This window comes from Entelurus aequoreus, linkage group LG24, assembly GCF_033978785.1.
Source record: "Entelurus aequoreus isolate RoL-2023_Sb linkage group LG24, RoL_Eaeq_v1.1, whole genome shotgun sequence".
NCBI lineage: Eukaryota > Metazoa > Chordata > Actinopteri > Syngnathiformes > Syngnathidae > Entelurus > Entelurus aequoreus.
This window is the reverse complement of record NC_084754.1, coordinates 11,977,119-11,995,249: the sequence shown is the minus strand read 5'-3', so window position 1 is coordinate 11,995,249 and position 18,131 is coordinate 11,977,119. Positions and strand designations below refer to the sequence as shown.

General features: G+C 38.2%; 1 protein-coding gene across 4 annotated transcripts in view; it reads left to right on the top strand.

Annotated features, from left to right (window-relative positions):
• Positions 1–18,131, top strand: part of hipk2 (homeodomain interacting protein kinase 2) — a 267,614-nt gene that overhangs the window by 208,065 nt on the left and 41,418 nt on the right. For 2 of the 4 annotated variants that reach the window (XM_062035875.1, XM_062035874.1), the window contains exons 8-9: positions 3,260–3,389; positions 8,465–8,586. In XM_062035875.1, coding sequence (XP_061891859.1) covers positions 3,260–3,389; positions 8,465–8,586 — 252 coding nt within the window. Of the gene's footprint in view, positions 1–3,163; positions 3,390–8,464; positions 8,587–18,131 lie in introns of all 4 variants that reach the window. The other 2 variants (XM_062035873.1, XM_062035872.1) reach the window with 1 other exon arrangement.

Genomic DNA, 18,131 nt, shown 5'->3' with positions numbered 1-18,131 from the left:
TAAACCTATATATGTATTTTTTTAATTTGTAAAAAATCTATTAGTGTTGTCCCGATACCAATATTTTGGTACTTGTAACGGTACCAAATTATTTCGATAATTTTTGGTACTTTTCGATACTTTTCTAAATAAAAGGGACCACAAAAAATTGCATACCGCATGGCATTGCATTCCTTTTCAACTCTAATATTATCCAATATAGCAAAAAATTATCATACATTCCAAACATTTTATTTTGTAAAAATACTTACATTTCTGCTTGACTTATGGTTTTAGAGCAAGTTATCCATCAAATTGTACACTGTAAAGATTACAATACATTTTACTGTGAAATTTGCAATGTTTTTTACAGCATATTACTGTAAATTGAAAAAACTCTACCGCTGTTTTTTACGGGAAATTCTGTCGATTGAGCTGCCAGTGTTATTACTCGTTGTTATTTTTACTGTTAATGGTAAAACAGTATCAAAAATTGGCAGCTCAGTTGCCAGAATGAAATAAAAACGATGGTAAAGTTTTTCCGTTTACCGTAATATGTTGCAAAAAACACTGTACATTTTATAGTAAAATGGTGGTGATTGAGTTTGCTAGTTTTTTTATTGTAAAAAAAAAAAAAAGCACTTTTTTTTTTTTACAGTATACGTAAAAAATATATATACCGTAATAATCAAATGCATAGGCAAATTCATATATCATTCGTTGTTACAAGCGGCCCTCTGAGGGCAGCCATAACTACAATGTGGCCCTCAATGAAAATGAGTTTGACAACCCTGCTCTATGACATCCTGACGATAAAATTGCTTTTTTGCCAAAATAATGGGGCCTTTTTTAAGTTTATTTAAATCATGCAAACGAGTGATCACCTCTGATATTAATGATTAATCCACATTGAAAAGTGTGAATAATCTGATGAAAGAAATATTGATTTGACAGCCCTAGTTTAGAGATTTTGAGTCATGCTGGGCTGCAGATGGGTTACATTTTAATCAGATTAGCAGTGGTGATGGATTCATACGCATTAACACGCTCACAATGGACAGCTTGGATGATGTCAAATCTCTCCATTTTGGATTTATGGTACATTATAAGCTTCGAAGGGACTGCGGCGTTCCAAAGTACTTTTCCACAATAGAAGGTTGGAAATGTGTTATTTCCTACTTTAAAAAGGGGAACTGCACGTTTTTAAAATGTGTTGTTTATCATTCACAATCCTTATGTGAGACAAGCACACATATGTATATTTTTTTTTTATGCATTCTAAATCGTAAATGAATGCTAGCAAAAGTCAGCTAACAATGGAACCAATGAGACGGTCGGTGTATTCCGCCTATAAAGCGCTTTGAAAAACATCCAAAAGCCTCCATCAACATTTTATATACATGCTGTAAGTATATATCTAATGTAGTAACAGGCACGTTCATGATAACATGTAATATTTACGTATTTTGGTCATTTTAAGCATTTGGTGGCGTATTCATTTCACAGACACACCACAATGTTCATTTTTCCTTTTAACAACAACAACACTACTACACATAGCAGACTTCATGACAGCCAACAACGATTACTTTGGGAGAATAATGATCCAAAACCTTATATTTTTGAGCCTGAATATACTGAGGATGATCTACAAGTTTTAGAAGCTGTGTGCTAAACAGAATAAGCTTTACTGAACCATTAGTCATCATATATCAGTACTGCTAAGTACAAAACAAGAGATAAAAGTTTATCAAACAAACCTTTAACAAAGCGATCACTGCAAAAACATGCATTCTTTGACTTTGCTCCCTTAGACAGAAGTGTGAGCTGTGTGCTTTTCTCGTCGTTTTGTAAAATCTTGCACTTTTTCTCCCTTTTTAATTACCTCTCGAGGAACTCTGAAGAAACATTTATCCCTTTCGCAATTCGAACATTCGTACAGCCGAAAACAACACAAGCATAGAGCATTTGTTCTTCGAGAAAGACTAAATGGTGCCTAGTATCTATTGAAAACAGAGCTAGCTTGACCACCACACATATTTAATGGGCGTCAGTAAAATCCAAGCAATGTAACAGCATAGTTAGCTCCCTGTGATCATGGCGTTACTAAAAATAGTTTGTCTGTATTAGGGATTATAATAACAATATCGCTAATACTCGGTTAATATGAAGGTCATGAGACTCAGATGCAGTATTGATGGCGCTTTTTAAATGTTTTGTTAGAGGCGTAATAGAGTATTCCCATTAGCTGCATTGTTAGCCACCTCATACCTGCCGTAATTTAGCGACTTAGAATGCATAAAGAAAACATTTGTGTTTTTGTCTTTTATAAGGATTGTGAGTGATAGACAAAAAAAATACAGCTCCCCTTTAATGGAACGCACCATGAGCCAGGAAGTAGTCTGCTAAATCAGTGGTCTCCAACCTTTTTGTACTTGAGGACCGGGGGGGTGAGGGGGGGATAGTAATTTTTTATTTTTATTTTTTTCATAAAGAAATACAATCATGTGTGCTTACGGACTGTATCCCTGCAGACTGTATTGATTTATATTGATATATAATGTATATATTGTGGTTTTTATGTTGATTTAATTTTTTTTTTTTAATTATTATTATTTATTTTTTTTTAATTTCTTGTGCGGCCGCGGCCCGGTACCGGTCCGTGGACCGATTGGTACCAGGCCGCGGCCGCACAAGAAATTTAAAAAAAAAAAAAAATGTTTTTTTTTTTTTTTAATTAAATCAACATAAAAACCCGGTGGTTTGGGACCACTGTGCTAAATGACAAATAGATGGACAAACAATTGCAAATAGAGTTCCAATTTTGTTTGGTACTTTTTTCACTGTTTGGCCTTCGAAGTCGTGTTCAATCTACGGAATCTCACACTTAAATTTTGACAAGTCCCAATTATTGCTAAAGCTTGTAGACTATGCAGCTGTTATTGCACCACAGAAGCACATTTTGTTTCCTTTGTGATGATTGATTAACTTTTAGCCTTGATTGCCTCTCATTAACTATCATATCAATATCATCTTCCTTTTGGTTCCGATCAAATCCTGGCAATTCACCTTCGTCTCTAGTCTTTATTGCCTTTTCCCACCTGTATGCAATTTCCCTGCTCTTCCCATCAGCGTCACCGCTCTTATTTTTTCTTTCTCCATTGTGGTTCCATCAATCCTTTAGGCTACCAACCTGGCTCCCTCCTCCACCAACAATGCCACCCTTTCCTTTGCAAGTCCTGATGTCTCCATACTAAACTACCAATCTGCACTCTACCAGCCCTCCGCTGCCTCCATGGCAGCTGTGGCCCAAAGGAGCATGCCTCTGCAGACCGGGGCTCCTCAGCTCTGTGCTGCCCGGCCCGATCCCTTCCAGCAGGCGCTCATCGTCTGTCCTCCTGGCTTCCAAGGTAAGTCGGTCGTACCAGTGTGAACACATTAGCACCCAGGAAAGCAACACCGAGTGAAAACCCAATGCATTTGCAGAACTTGTGTTCTGTGGGAAAAAAATGCTTACTAATCTTGGGACCCAAAAAGAATCCATCTATTGTTATGAAAATTGTGTCATTTTTTTATTTGGGGCTTTTTATGTTTTATGGCCTTTTGTCAAAAATAACAATTTTTTTTGCAATCGGAGAATGCAAAATATGCAATATTTTAAAAAGTAAGTCAAAGAGTGGAATATTTGAGGTTGGGTAATTACGGTCAACATTGATTTTGGATACAATGGACAAGTAGACAAAAACATAATTTTTGCAGTGCCTACTGAGCTAAAATGAGTGAGAAAGCAGGCAGGACTTTGTTGAGTTTGAGTCTTTTATACACTATTTTGCCAAAAGTATTTGGCCACCTGCCTTGAACTTGAAGTGCCATCCCATTCCTAACCCATAGGGTTCAATATGATGTCGGTCCACCTTTTGCAGCTATTATAGCTTCAACTCTTCTGGGAAGGCTGTCCACAAGGTTGCGGAGTGTGTTTATAGGAATTTTCGACCATTCTTCCAAAGGCACATTGGTGAGGTCACGCACTGATGTTGGTCGAGAAGGCCTGCCTCTCAGTCTCCATTCTAATACATCCCAAAGGTGTTCTATCGGGTTCAGGTCAGGACTCTGTGCAGGCCAGTCAAGTTCATCCACACCAGACTCTGTCATCCATGTCTTTATGGACCTTGCTTTGTGCACTGGTGCACAGTCATGTTGGAAGAGAAAGGGGCCCGCTCCAAACTGTTCCCACAAGGTTGGGAGCATGGAATTGTCCAAAATGTTTTGGTATCCTGGAGCATTCAAAGTTCCTTTCGCTGGAACTAAGGGGCCGAGCCCAAATCCTGAAAAAACAACCCCACACCATAATTCCTCCTCCACCAAATCTCACACTTGGCACAATGCAGTCCGAAATGTACCGTTCTCCTGGCAACCTCCAAACCCAGACTCGTCCATCAGATTGCCAGATGGAAAAGCGTGATTCATCACTCCAGAGAAGGCGTCTCCACTGCTCTAGAGTCCAGTGGCGACGTGCTTTACACCACTGCATCCCACGCTTTGCATTGGACTTGGTGATGTATGACTTAGATGCAGCTGCTCGGCCATGGAAACCCATTCCATGAAGCTCTCTGCGTACCGTACTTGGGCTAATTGGAAGGTCACATGAAGTTTGGAGTTCTGTAGCAACTGACGTCAAACTCTGTGCACTATGCGCTTCAGCATCCGCTGACCCCTCTCTGTCAGTTTAGGTGGCCTACCACTTCGTGGCTGAGTTGCTGTTGTTCCCAAACTCTTCCATTTTCTTATAATAAAGCCGACAGTTGACTTTGGAATATTTAGGAGTTTGGAAATTTCACGACTGGATGCACAGGTGGCATCCTATGTCAGTTCCACGCTGGAAATCACTTGGAAATCACAAGTGATTAGGACACCTGATTTTGATCATTTGGATGGGTGGCCAAATACTTTTGGCAATATAGTGTATGTATCTGCCCTGTTATATATAACTTCCCAAAATCATTTAATTGCATTTCATCAGTTTACGGGCAGTGTAACTCATTTACGCTCATCAAAGCTCAGAGAATAATGCTCATGGTGTTTAGGCTCCATCAGGTGTTTAGGGGGTGTAGTTACACCAAAACAATTTTTTTCGTTTTTCAATCGGCAAGAATGATATTCAATCAGTTTTCATTGAAAAGGCATCATCATTTACCAGGATTACAGTCTGTTTAAATTAGCAGTTATAATTGAGGAGTCAAAAGGTTCCAAAATAGTTCTTAAGAGAAAGTTTGCATGTTTTATGTGTATATCCTATTTTAGCATAGTTGCATTAAAAACACAATGAATTTTTTTTTTTTTTAACATATGCAGTTCCTCGGTCAGCTTTTGTGCTGTGTGCACAGACGGCCTCTTCCTGGCATGTTCACTTTTTGCTGTGAAGCTCAGCCAAGCGCCTTATAGGCACTGTCAATTTTAGCCCACTATGACAACCGCATAAGGCAATTAATTATTTAAAAATTAAAAAACTGTGTTGGATTTACCCCTTACACTTAATCCTACACCTCATACAAGTCAGCTTTGAGGCATTGTGTGTTTATTTACAGTACATCCCATGAAATGGGTTATAAACTTGTCCGTATTTAGAGGCAGTGTAAGGCCCATTGCACCCAATTTGTATCCCCAGGAAATAAAATGTATGAATGCATGATCACATTAACTGTGAAATGCTTTAGTTTTATGAAGCAGAGTGTCCTGACTGCATATTTAATAAATGCTAAACACAATTAAAAAAATGTATTTCCATTTAAATTACTATTTTCCTGCACCCGCTTCCTAAAATCCGACTTAACCCAGAAATATAATAATTTAAATCATTAAAAAATGTTATAGTCTTACATATTACTCCTCATCCCCACTATTATACGTTTTTGTTTGTTTATTAAAACATTCAACAATTTGTAAAAATTCACACTTTGGTCTTGGTCTTGTCTTTGGGTTTTCACTCAGCCCTGTTACCCCAACACACAGGTGGCAAACTCAAGGCCCGGGGGCCAGATCTGGCCCGTGACATCATTTTATCTGGCCCGCAAACACCTGGAAATGATATGTGTCAATAAAGTACTTAATATTTTCTCACTAAATGTAATTTATTTTTTTCATTTTGACAGAAAAAAATATATGTACTGCTTGAAATTGCATACCTTTTAAACTTTAATAGCATCCAATATTGCAACAAATATCACAGTATATTATCATACTTTCCAAACAATGTTTTGGTCTAAAAAAAATACTTAACTTTACAGCAAACTACCCATCAAATTAATAAAAATGACAATACATTTTACATTGTTCTTTACAGTGTAAATTGAAAAAAACTACTACTGTTTTATGCGTTAAAATTGTATCGACTGAGCTGCCAGTTTTTGACTTTAAAATCTACGGTTCTTGTTTTTAACTATGTATTACTGTAAATGGAAAGACAGTACGTTTGTTTTTACGGTAGAAAAACTGTCAGCTATGTTGCCAGAATAAAAAAATAACTTGTACTGTTTTCCCATTAACAATATAATGTTGTAAAAACCAATGTCAATTTAACACAAAAATTCTGGCAACTAAGTTGCCAGCTTTTACCGTAAACCACTAGTGTAAAAAACACTATATTTTACAGTAACATTTTTTAAATGCAAAGTTTTTACTGTAAAATCGACAGTCTACTTAAAACAATGTATATAATTAATAATGAAATCCAGAGGCAAATTCATGCATTATTCGCTGTTACAATCGGCCCTCTGATGGCAGCTATAACTGTGATGTGGCCCTCAATGAAAACCAGTTTGACATCCCTGACACATTACGATAACTGCTCTCCGCCCTGCTTGAAAAATGTTGGAATATTTAACAAAAAATATTCATCATTCAGTCGCTCTGCAGTCCATGGAGAGGGCAAAAGTATAGTCACTAATTTATGTTTCTGTACATTTGATGATACTTCCACTATGACTTAGGGTGGGTTAAACTAGTGGTCCCCCATCACCGGTCCAGAGACCGGTACCGGTGTGTGACGCATTTGCTACCGGGCCGCACAGAAACATTAATTGATTTATAAACTACCGCATTTTCTCCGACTTAACTTTCACCTGTCCCACTAAACACACCAATAAGCTTGTTAATAGATGTATATTACAACTCCTTTGTTATAGTACATGGGACAATGCATATTAATGGACATATAAAATGTTAATGTACCAGATGGCAGCAAAGGCTAATTTTTCATGCAATTTTTTTTGCTGTTTTTATTTGCCAAACGTAGAAAGCCGGTCCGTGAAAATAAAGCATACATTAAACCGGTGGAAACTGGTGGAAAAAAGGTTGGGGAACCCTAGGTTAAACAGCACAGTCCTGTTACCTATTTTGTATGTCATTTGTCTGTTTAATCAATGTAATGCACTGGTAACACTTTAGTATGGGCAGCATATTCTAAGTAACAAAGACTTAATTTAGAGTTATTTGGACACTAGGGGAACATATAAGGGTTAGGGTTACTAATAAGCAATAATTCTGAGGTTATTGAGGGAAGACTCTTAGTTGATGGCTTACTGGTTGTATGATAAGGCCATGCAGAATAAGGCATTAATAATGACTAACTAAGAGCCAAGAATGCAGCTGAAATGGATGGATAGATGTTACTAATTTGCATGTTAATAATCAACTAATTCATGGTGAATATGTTCCCCATTCTGCTATTAGCATAAATGTCTTTAAATGTTTCATGCATTTGCTCAAAGTTACTCCTGTTACTTTCAACCCTGTTACTCATTGAGTCATCTTCTGCTTAAGAACCTTGTTCAAAAATGACATAAAGTTGACTGAAATGACAAAATACACATTTTGAGCAATTCCATGTGATTATTATCAAAATTTACAGTTGAAAAATGTTAATTTTAATATTTTTTTATAATTTAGTATTAGTTGTAAAACATGTTTTTACAGTTACAACAAGCAAATGGCACCAAATTGGTGTAATGGCCCATAATTGACTTCACTATAGTTTTATGTTTGTCTTGGGTTGCCAAATTTAAGCATAACATAACCTGCTCAGTGGCCTTGTGGTTAGAGACGGGTAGGTCGTGAGTTCAAACCCCGGCCGAGTCATACCAAAGACTATAAAAATGGGACCCATTACCTCCCTGCTTGGCACTCAGCATCAAGGGTTGGAATTGGGGGTTATATCACCAAAATCATTCCTGGGCGTGGCCACTGCTGCTGCTCACTGCTCCCCTCACCTCCCAGGGGGTGAACAAAGGGATGGGTCAAATCCAGAGGACAAATTTCACCGCAACTAGTGTGTGTGTGACAATCATTGGTACTTTAACTTTACTTTACTTTAACACAAAGGTTTTATCATTCACATATCGTAGATGTGTGATTATTTTCCTCAAAGATTGCGTAATTTAAATTAACAGAGGCTTTTCAGCACACTCTCTGTTCTTTTTCTCATCGATAGGACTGCAGGCATCTCCTTCCAAGCACAACAGTTACTCCATGCGGATGGAGAATGCTGTGCCCATAGTGACACAGGCCCCGGGTGCCCAGCCTCTGCAGATCCAACCTGGCCTCCTGACTCAGGTACAGTGACATTCAATGTGCAGTCACACTATACTGTAATGTACATTATGATGGCAAACGTATCGACGCAGCTCGCCCTTACACAAGCAGAAAGTGGAAGATAATGTCTGGTTTTGGATCTTTGTTGTCCATTCATCCGTAACCCTTAAGACAGACCTGGGCAAAATACGGCCCGCCGGACGTTCTACATAATTTTTATAGACCTTTAACATCAAAACTGTAGCCGTTTTTAAATGACCGTAAGTCTTGAACTATAGAAAGTATTTCATTGGTTGAAATCTGTGCTTTTGGGTGTTATACGAGTTATTACGGTAATCTACGTCACAGCAGCTCAGACGAGGAACAAAGCAGAGTGGGCAGGGTTTGTTTTCAGAGCAGCCAGCCCGAAACGCATGTGTCAGAAACAAATGCGGAAGCAGATTTTTACAACACATTTGTGCATAAAAGTGATAATATATCATATTGTAGGTGTTTATTACCCTTTGCATTCATATTTTGCTGTTTGTTACATTTTTGCTTGATTGTAAAAGATGTCTATCCAGGAGCTGTTCGTATAAGTAAAAGAGGAGCGATGTTCATATGTTGTCCAGTGTTTCCCATAAACTGCCAAGATACCTGTGGCAGTGGGGGCGTGGCAAAGGGCGTGGTCACCATGACATCATCGAGTAATTTGCATAATTTACTACAATGATATGATTTTCTCTAAAAAGGCTCAAAAAATGTATACTTACTAATTAATAATAACAGTTTAGTTTTAAACGTGCATCCATCATCCATCCATCCATTTTACAATATAATTACAACACTTTATGTACATATTTATATACAGATTTGAACAATAAGTTATTCACTGAAATATATGTATTAATTGTGGTTCTTACAAAAAATATATCTTATAAAATATAAAAGCTAAAATGTCTCTTAAAGCTCTGCCCCTTTAATCACTGCATACTAAATAATTTAACTTTAGCCTACTACTACAACCATATTATTTACCAGCAACATAAAGTGAAACAGAGGCAGAGGTGTCCTGCCACAGTCAGTAACAAATAAACAGAAAACAGTAGTGGTCAAATACAAATAAGGCAACAAGAGAAGTATCCTACACTTCTCTTTTGTAAAGTAAATCTGAACAGCCTATATGGGCATCTACATCAACTATATGATTTGCCTGAGAAGCTGGACAGGACAAAAAAATAAATAAAAAAATAAAATATTTTATTTTATTTTTATTTTTTTAAATTTGTGGCGGACGTAATTCTTTCGTGGCGGGTCGCCACAAATAAATGAATGTGTGGGAAACACTGTTGTCAATATTCAGTGTTTTATTGTTCATAGTTAATATTGTAAATCCCACTTTCTTTATTTCCATGTACATTTTGGTTGTCCCATTCAGTAAAAAAACTGTAAAATTCCATTCCGTTTTTTTGAGGTGGTCTGTCATAACTTTTTTAGAACTCTTATCGGACACTGTGACTTTTGGTATTAGTGTTCCTGAAAAAAAAGGGACCCAAACCCAAACACTGTACAGCATTTTTTTACAGCTAAATGTGTGTATATAATTTATACACACATACACGTCGGCCCCCCGGACGCTTTTTTTCTCTCAAAGTGGCCCCGGAGTCAAAATATTTGCCCAGCTCTGCCTTAAGAGGTCACGCGTTTGCTGTAAAAATTGTATACAGTCAAACCTGTCTGTAGCGACCACTCAAGGGAAACGGCCAAAGTGGGCACAATAGACAGTTATTAAACTCGAATATTGCCGAAGAAAGTAATTCATAACAAGAAACAATTCTTAATGTTGCAAGTTTATTCTAAAAATGATAATACAAAATGACAACAACTGAGACTTTATTAACATCATGCAAATTTTGATATCACTGGTCGCAACACTGAGTAAATGGTGCAACGTTATAGACAAGGTTTATAGCACAAAATTTTTATTGACAGGTGGCCTGTGTTGACTGTATCTTATTATGTTTATCCGCTTTAAAAAAGTCGATATTGTATTATTACCCCTTTAAAGGTCATTATGTTTACATACCTTCATATTTTAATTGATAAAAATAAATACATGAGGAGTATTTTCTTATTATTATTATTATTCGGGCCTAAGATACTTAAATTATGATTTGGTTTTTTTCCGCCAGTGTCAGATTTAACACAAGTCCTTGGACAAAAAATGTTAGCTTCAACTAAAATGAATCGCCAAAAATTTACATTTACACCATTCTGAAGATCAACTGAGACACACGTTTATCATTCCAGTGGAAAACAGCATAATGTGTGAACTTTTGCTGCATGCTTTGAATGGGAAAAAGTAGCACCATTTTGTGGAGAAATTAAAAAAGGTCAGTAATCGAATTTTAACATATAATTTATGTTAAAATACATGTAAAAGCAATTTATTGTTAATGGTTTTCAAAGGAACTTGCATTGTTTCAAGCAACAAATGTTTCTGTTTTCAATCAATCAAACTTTATTTCTAAAGTGCTTTTCATACATAAAAGAAATGCAATGCAAAGTGCATTACAAAGTTAAAAACAATACCCCGATGTCCCATATCCCCCTTAATCACATACGTACGCACGGACACAGATACCAAACACACACACACAACATACACACATATGCAACTATATGGACTGAGTACAGAGGAGACATGTGAGTAAACACTATCACAGGAGCCATCTGCACCAGGAGGTCATCAGACCATGGCCACCAGGACGCTGACACAAAAGCGTCCCCACAAGCACGGCCGATAACCCCTGAGGCAGATGGCTCATCTGAGGAACGTTGGTTTTTGTGTAGTGTTGCCATTTTAGGCAAAATAATGTTGTACATGTTGTTGTAACTGTCAGAGTACATTTTAATGTCTGTCTGTTATCAACTCCTAATGTACATTTTCCACAAGTTTAAGCGTCAATAAAGAAACATGCTTATCCTTTAAGTAGAAAACGGTAAAAGGTGTGAACTTTTGCTGCATGCTTTAAATGGGAAAAACTAGCGCCATCAAGTGGACAAAAAAAAGGGCCAGTGGTCCACTTTGAAATTTCTATAAAAATTGACAAATTTTATGATAAGATGAATGTAAGATAAAGTACAAAACCCAAAACCAGTGAAGTTGGCATGTTGCATATTCATAAATAAAAACGGAATACAATGATTTGCAGGACAGTCTTGTACTCTTTTACTAAGAAGCCATGTCGTTGTAGCACGTGCAGAATGTGGCTTGGCATTGTCTTGCTGAAATAAGCAGGGGCGTCCATGATAACGTTGCTTGGATGGCAACATATATTGCTCCAAAATCTGTATGTACCTTTCAGCATTCAATGGTGCCTTCACAGATGTGTAAGTTACCCATGCCTTGGGCACTACTACACCCCCATACCATCACAGATGCTGGCTTTTGAACTTTGTGCCTATAAAATCCGGATGGTTCTTTTCCTCTTTGGTCCAGAGGACACAACGTCCACAGTTTCCAAAAACAATTTGAAATGTGGACTCGTCAGACCACAGAACACATTTACGCTTTGCATCAGTCCATCTTAGATGAGCTCGGGCCCAGCGAAGCCGGCAGCGTTTCTGGGTGTTGTTGATAAATGGCTTTCGCTTTGCATAGTAGAGTTTTAACTTGCACTTACACATGTAGCGACCAACTGTAGTTACTGACAGTGGTTTCTGAAGTGTTCCTGAGCCCATGTGATGATATCCTTTACACACTGGTGTCTGTTTTTGATGCAGTACCGCCTGAGGTATCGAAAGTCTGTGATATCATCGCTTACGTGGAGTGATTTCTCCAAATTCTCTGAACCTTTTGATGATATTACGGACTTTAGATGGTGAAATCCCTAAATTCCTTGCAATAGCTCATTGAGAAATGTTGTTCTTAAACTGTTGGACCATTTGCTTACGCATTTGTTCACAAAGTGGTGACCCTCGCCCCATCCTTGTTTGTGAATGACTGAGCATTTCATGGAAGCTGCTTTTATACCCAATCATGGCACCCACCTGTTCCCAATTAGCCTGTTCACCTGTGGGATGTTCCAAATAAGTGTTGGATGAGCTTTCCTCAACTTTGTCAGTCTTTTTTGCCACTTGTGCCAGCTTTTTTTAAACACGTTGCAGGCATCAAATTCCAAATGAGCTAATATTTGCAAAAAGTAACAAACTTTTCCAGTTCGAACGTTAAGTATCTTGTCTTTGCAGTCTATTCAATTGAATATAGGTTAAAAAGGATTTGCAAATCATTGTATTTAGTTTTTATTTACGATTTACACAACGTGCCAACCTCACAGATTTTGGGGTTTGTAATTGTCACAAGGAACAAATGTGTCTGTTTATGTGTAGCTTTTCCATTTCGGTTCATGAATGGAACTTTGTTTTCTTTCAATAAACATCCTCTTATAGATTTCACCCACTCTAACAGTCTCGCTTTTAGTTAGACTTTCACACCACAGTCTTCCTAGCATTCTCAGGGTATCCGCGGGGTCTTAAAATGTCTAAAAAAAGTATTAAATCCAATCATTTGAATTTAAGGCCTTAAAATGTCAAAAAATATCCTCAAATCTCATAAAAGGCCTTAAATACGATTTCGAAAGGTCTTAAAAATCTATTGACATTACTTTTATTTAAAACATGCATACATTTCAGTCTCGCTTTGAAATGTTTCGATTTTTGAGGACGCTAAAACGTGACTACAAAACTACTGTACTGTAGATGTTATAGGTTTGCTCAATTCTGACGCCCGAAAAAAACATTGCCAAAGTTGACCATTTAGCTTTAGCAGAGATGCTAACTGTCCCTTTCACAGACAATATATCGTTGTCGTTTCCTTCTACCATTGCAGATGTTGATGTTACATGAAAACACATGATATGAAGCACACTGCACCTTTTGCAACAAAACACTTCTATGGCAAATCTGAAAAATGAGCTGTTATGATGTTTGCTAATATTTATTTCAATTAGTTTACACTAGAGAAGCTCCTGGTATATTTAGTTAGTTTAATCATTTTATTTTCCAATGTGAAAGAGCAGTGAATGACTTCATGTACTTAAAATTCATTCTGGACCTCTGATTTTACTTTGGCGTTTTTGTCCGTATGGATGTGAAATGGTGTTAAATTATTTTCAAGATGGTCTTAAAAAAGCCTTACATTTGACATGTTGAAACCTTCAGAGACCCTGATTCTCTTGTGGATGTTACTCATGTCGGAACAGGACGAAGACCAGACCTAACAATTTCCCACAACATTGGAAGCGCAGAATTGTCCAAATCATCGATCAATCAATCAATGTTTATTTATATAGCCCTAAATCACAAGTGTCTCAAAGGGCTGCACAAGCCACAACGACATCCTCGGTTCAGATCCCACATCAGGGCAAGGAAAAACTCAACCCAGTGGGATGACAATGAGAAACCTTGGAGAGGACCGCAGATGTGGATAACAACAACAATTAACTGGGGAGCGTATATCCAGTAAAAAAGCTCAAATAAAGCTGAAGCACTCATTGCTTCTAAACGCTCAGTTTGTTAGGAATAGCTCAACAACAACTGTCATATTTGAGCCGAACTGCATTTTTGTTCTTATTTTTTAGGACAGTCGACTCATTGTGTTGCAAAATGAAGGGCAAAGTTGAAACAACCCGGACTCTGGCAGTAATCTTTTTAAGCCAGGATGGCCTGATTTTAGTGCAATCAATTAGCCTGAGCATAACAGATTTTTTTTTAAATTATCCTAATTTCCGCTATGTAAGCCACAACTTTTTCCCCATGCTTTGAACACTGTGGCTTATACAATGGTGCGGCCAATTTATTTACGTTCATGGGCTTTCAATCAATCAATCAATCAATGTTTATTTATATAGCCCTAAATCACAAGTGTCTCAAAGGGCTGCACAAGCCACAACGACATCCTCGGTTCAGAGCCCACATAAGGGCAAGGAAAAACTCACAACCCAGTGGGATGACAATGTGAATGATTATGAGAAACCTTGGAGAGGATCGCAGATGTGAGTGACCCCCCCACCACCTTCCCCCCTAGGGCGACCGGTGCAATGGACGTCGAGTGGATCTAGCATAATATTGTGAAAGTCCAGTCCATAGTGGATCTAACATAATAGTGAGAGTGCAGTCCATAGTGGGGCCAGCAGGGGACCATCCCGAGCGGAGACGGGTCAGCAGCGCAGAGATGTCCCCAACCGATGCACAGGCGAGCGGTCCACCCCGGGTCCCGACTCCAAACTGTCTTGAATTAAGATTGACTGTCAACTAAAAGTTCTAGCTGTGCTCTAAATGGACTAATACATTCAGAGGTGTCTCAATAATCTTGTATTATAGTTTAGATGTAATAATTCCAGTTTTAGAAAAAGTCTCAGTATGCAGTGTTTGGAAGCCTTCACTAAGAAACCAAGAATAGGCTAGAAATGTATGTGTCTTGGCCCCTTGTTGAAAGCTGTTTTATTTATTTTTTTGGAGTGAATTCGGGCAGAGTTCTCCCGTGCATTACTTCCAGTCTCTCTCTCTCTGAGTTCTCACTCTGTCCTCCTCGCTGGCAGCCTAGCTCTCTGGAAGCCCAGGCTGCCACGCTCCGATGCACACGAGGCAGGAGCCTGTCACACAGAGAAGGCCTTCACCGTACGTCGGAGGTGCTAATGTACATTTATTGAAAATAACAGGGAGTGACTTGTGCATTGCTCTCTCCGAGCGCACACGCACTGTCGACCATTTCCATCATCACACCTCCTCTTTTTTTTTTTCCCCATGGAAATTTCCAGGACGGCTTTAAATATCCCTGAGAACCCTGGGAGTTTGAAGCGCTCCCTTATCTCCAGTTAATCATGCAGTAGGCAGACAGGCGACAAAGCTCTTACAGTGCATATGTGTGTGCGCGCGTGGCCATGTGTGGGTTGAGTGTGTGTGTGTGTGTGCATGCCTGTGTTTCTATGGTGGCCTAATCTGTCAGATACCAAATGGTGATTAGCTCCAGGGCTGCTTCTGAATCCGCCGTTCTGAATTGGAGGTCTTAGAGGACCTTCGGAGGTCAAGAGAAGCTTGGATGAGGGTCTATCAGACCAGATAATACAGAGATTCGCCAAATATGTACCTCAACTTAAGAGTGTTCTCAGATAAGAGCTGTCCCTTGGCTGATTTGTTATGTTTTAAATTGCAAGTAAAAATTACAAGCGTCCCTGCCATTAGTTGGCATAGCAAATGTCACAGTGAACCCCGTGAGATCCGCTGGAAACATCCGGTCTTACTGGATAGCAGTAGCTTATAGCCAGAGATGGACATGCACTATATTGCCAAAAGTATTTGGCCACCTGCCTTGATTTACACATGAACTTGAAGTGCCATCCCATTCCTAACCCATATGGTTCAATATGATGTCGGTCCACCTTTTGCAGCTATTACAGCTTCAACTCTTCTGGGAAGGCTGTCCACAAGGTTGCGGAGTGTGTTTATAGGAATTGTCCACCATTCTTCCAAAAGCGCATTGGTGAGCTCACACACTGATGTTGGTCGAGACGGCCTGGCTCTCTCAGTCTCCGTTCTAATTTATCCCAAAAGTGTTCTATCGGGTTCAAGTCAGGACTCTGTGCAGGCCAAGTCAAGTTTATCCACACCAGACTCTGTCATCCATGTCTTTATGGACCTTGCTTTGTGCACTGGTGCACAGTCATGTTGGAATAGGAAGGGGCCCGCTCCAAACTGTTGGAATTGTCCAAAATATGTTGGTATTCTAGAGCATTCAAAGTTCAATTCAACTAAGGAACCAAGCCCAACTCCTGAAAAACAACCCCACACCATAATTCCTCCTCCACCCAATTTTCACACTTGGCACAATGCAGTCCGAAATGTACCGTTCTCCTGGCAGCCTCCAAACCCAGAAAATCTGTTATCTCCCTGAGAACTTTTTTGTCGTTTGGATATTAATGTAACATTTTTGCCTGGCTTTAAACACATTCTGCCTGAGTATGGTGCAGACTAGCAGTGATACACTCAACATTTCTTCCCCAAGTTGGCAACACGCTCCCTCGTGTATTTGAAGGTTTATTTTTTTTAATTCAATGAATATCATCCGCTTCTTCTTCTCAACACTGTCCTACACACTCACACACTCCTCTTTTCCTTCCCATGGCTGGAAAACACATGTATATCCATCTATTGCAGGGGTGTCCAAAGTTTTTCCACTGAGGGCCGCACACTGAAAAATCAAAGCAAGCGGGGGCCATTTTGATATTTTTTATTTTAAAAACCAATACAATATATGTATGAAAAAGATACATTTAGGCCTCCACTCAGACTTGATCCCGGGGACCCCAAAAGGTTTTGGTCAAAAAAAATATTACAAATGTGTCATTATTTAGTATTATTAGTATTATTATTATTATTATTATTCAAGGTTTAAATCTCTAGATCAACATTAGGTCTATCTGTCAATATAAAACGCTTCTAAAGATTTAAGTTGTATGCCATTTTTGTCAAGGAAAACCGTGTTTTTTTATGGAAAAAAACACAAAATATGCAATATTTTCCCCCAATAAAATTTTAAAGTGGAATATTTGAGATTATATAATAATTGGAGTCTTAAAAAGGTCAATAACTCATAACAACATTGATTTTAATTCATTATTTTGTTGAGCAATGACACTTAAAAATTAACACTAAAATTATTGGGGATCCAAAAGGGTAAAGTTTAAAAAAAAAAATCCAACATTTATTTTAACTTTTACCACAATAGTCTCAAGATCAACTTCAGATCTATCCGTCAATTATAAGTTTTATTGTCGTTTATGTTTTTTGCTTGTTCATTAGGCCCTTCTTTAAAAAACTTTGTTTTTTAAATGGCAACCAAAAAATATGCAACATTTTCCCCCCAAAATATCTCAAAGTGGAATATTTAATGTGAAGTAAATGGAGCCTTGAATAGGTCAATAATTATTAATGACATTGATTTTGATTCATTATTAATTTTTAAAGAAAGAAACAGCCTGCATGGCAGCTTTGTGTTATTAGAGTAAATAATGCAACATTTTCTTGTTACATTTCACCTGTTTGCTCTTTTATACCACTTTTTATGTTTTTTTCATCGTATTTTTTGGAATGTGCCGTGGGGCCATTAAAAAATGACCTGCGGGCCGCAAATGGCCCCCGGGCCGCACTTTGGACACCCCTGATCTATTGCTATGAGCTCATAGCCAACGAATGGTGGGGATGCTTGGAGTGGGAATTCAAAATTTTTCTTGCAACTTACAGGGGTCATATTGTGATTTTTTTTTTCTACATTAAAACCCTTACCTATGGTCTACATAGCATGTACTGGTGGTTCTTTGGACAAAGCTTTGCATAGATTTCGTTTTAGAGACTATCTTCTAGCTGCTTTCTGACTGTCTTCAGAATGCGCTGTTTTAGGACGGTCTTATTTACGTGCCTACACTTCGACTGCCTTTGCTCCACGTCATCATTGTTCTAGTTCAGGGGTCGGCAACCCAAAATGTTGAAAGAGCCAAATTGGACCACAAATGCAAAAAAGTAATCCG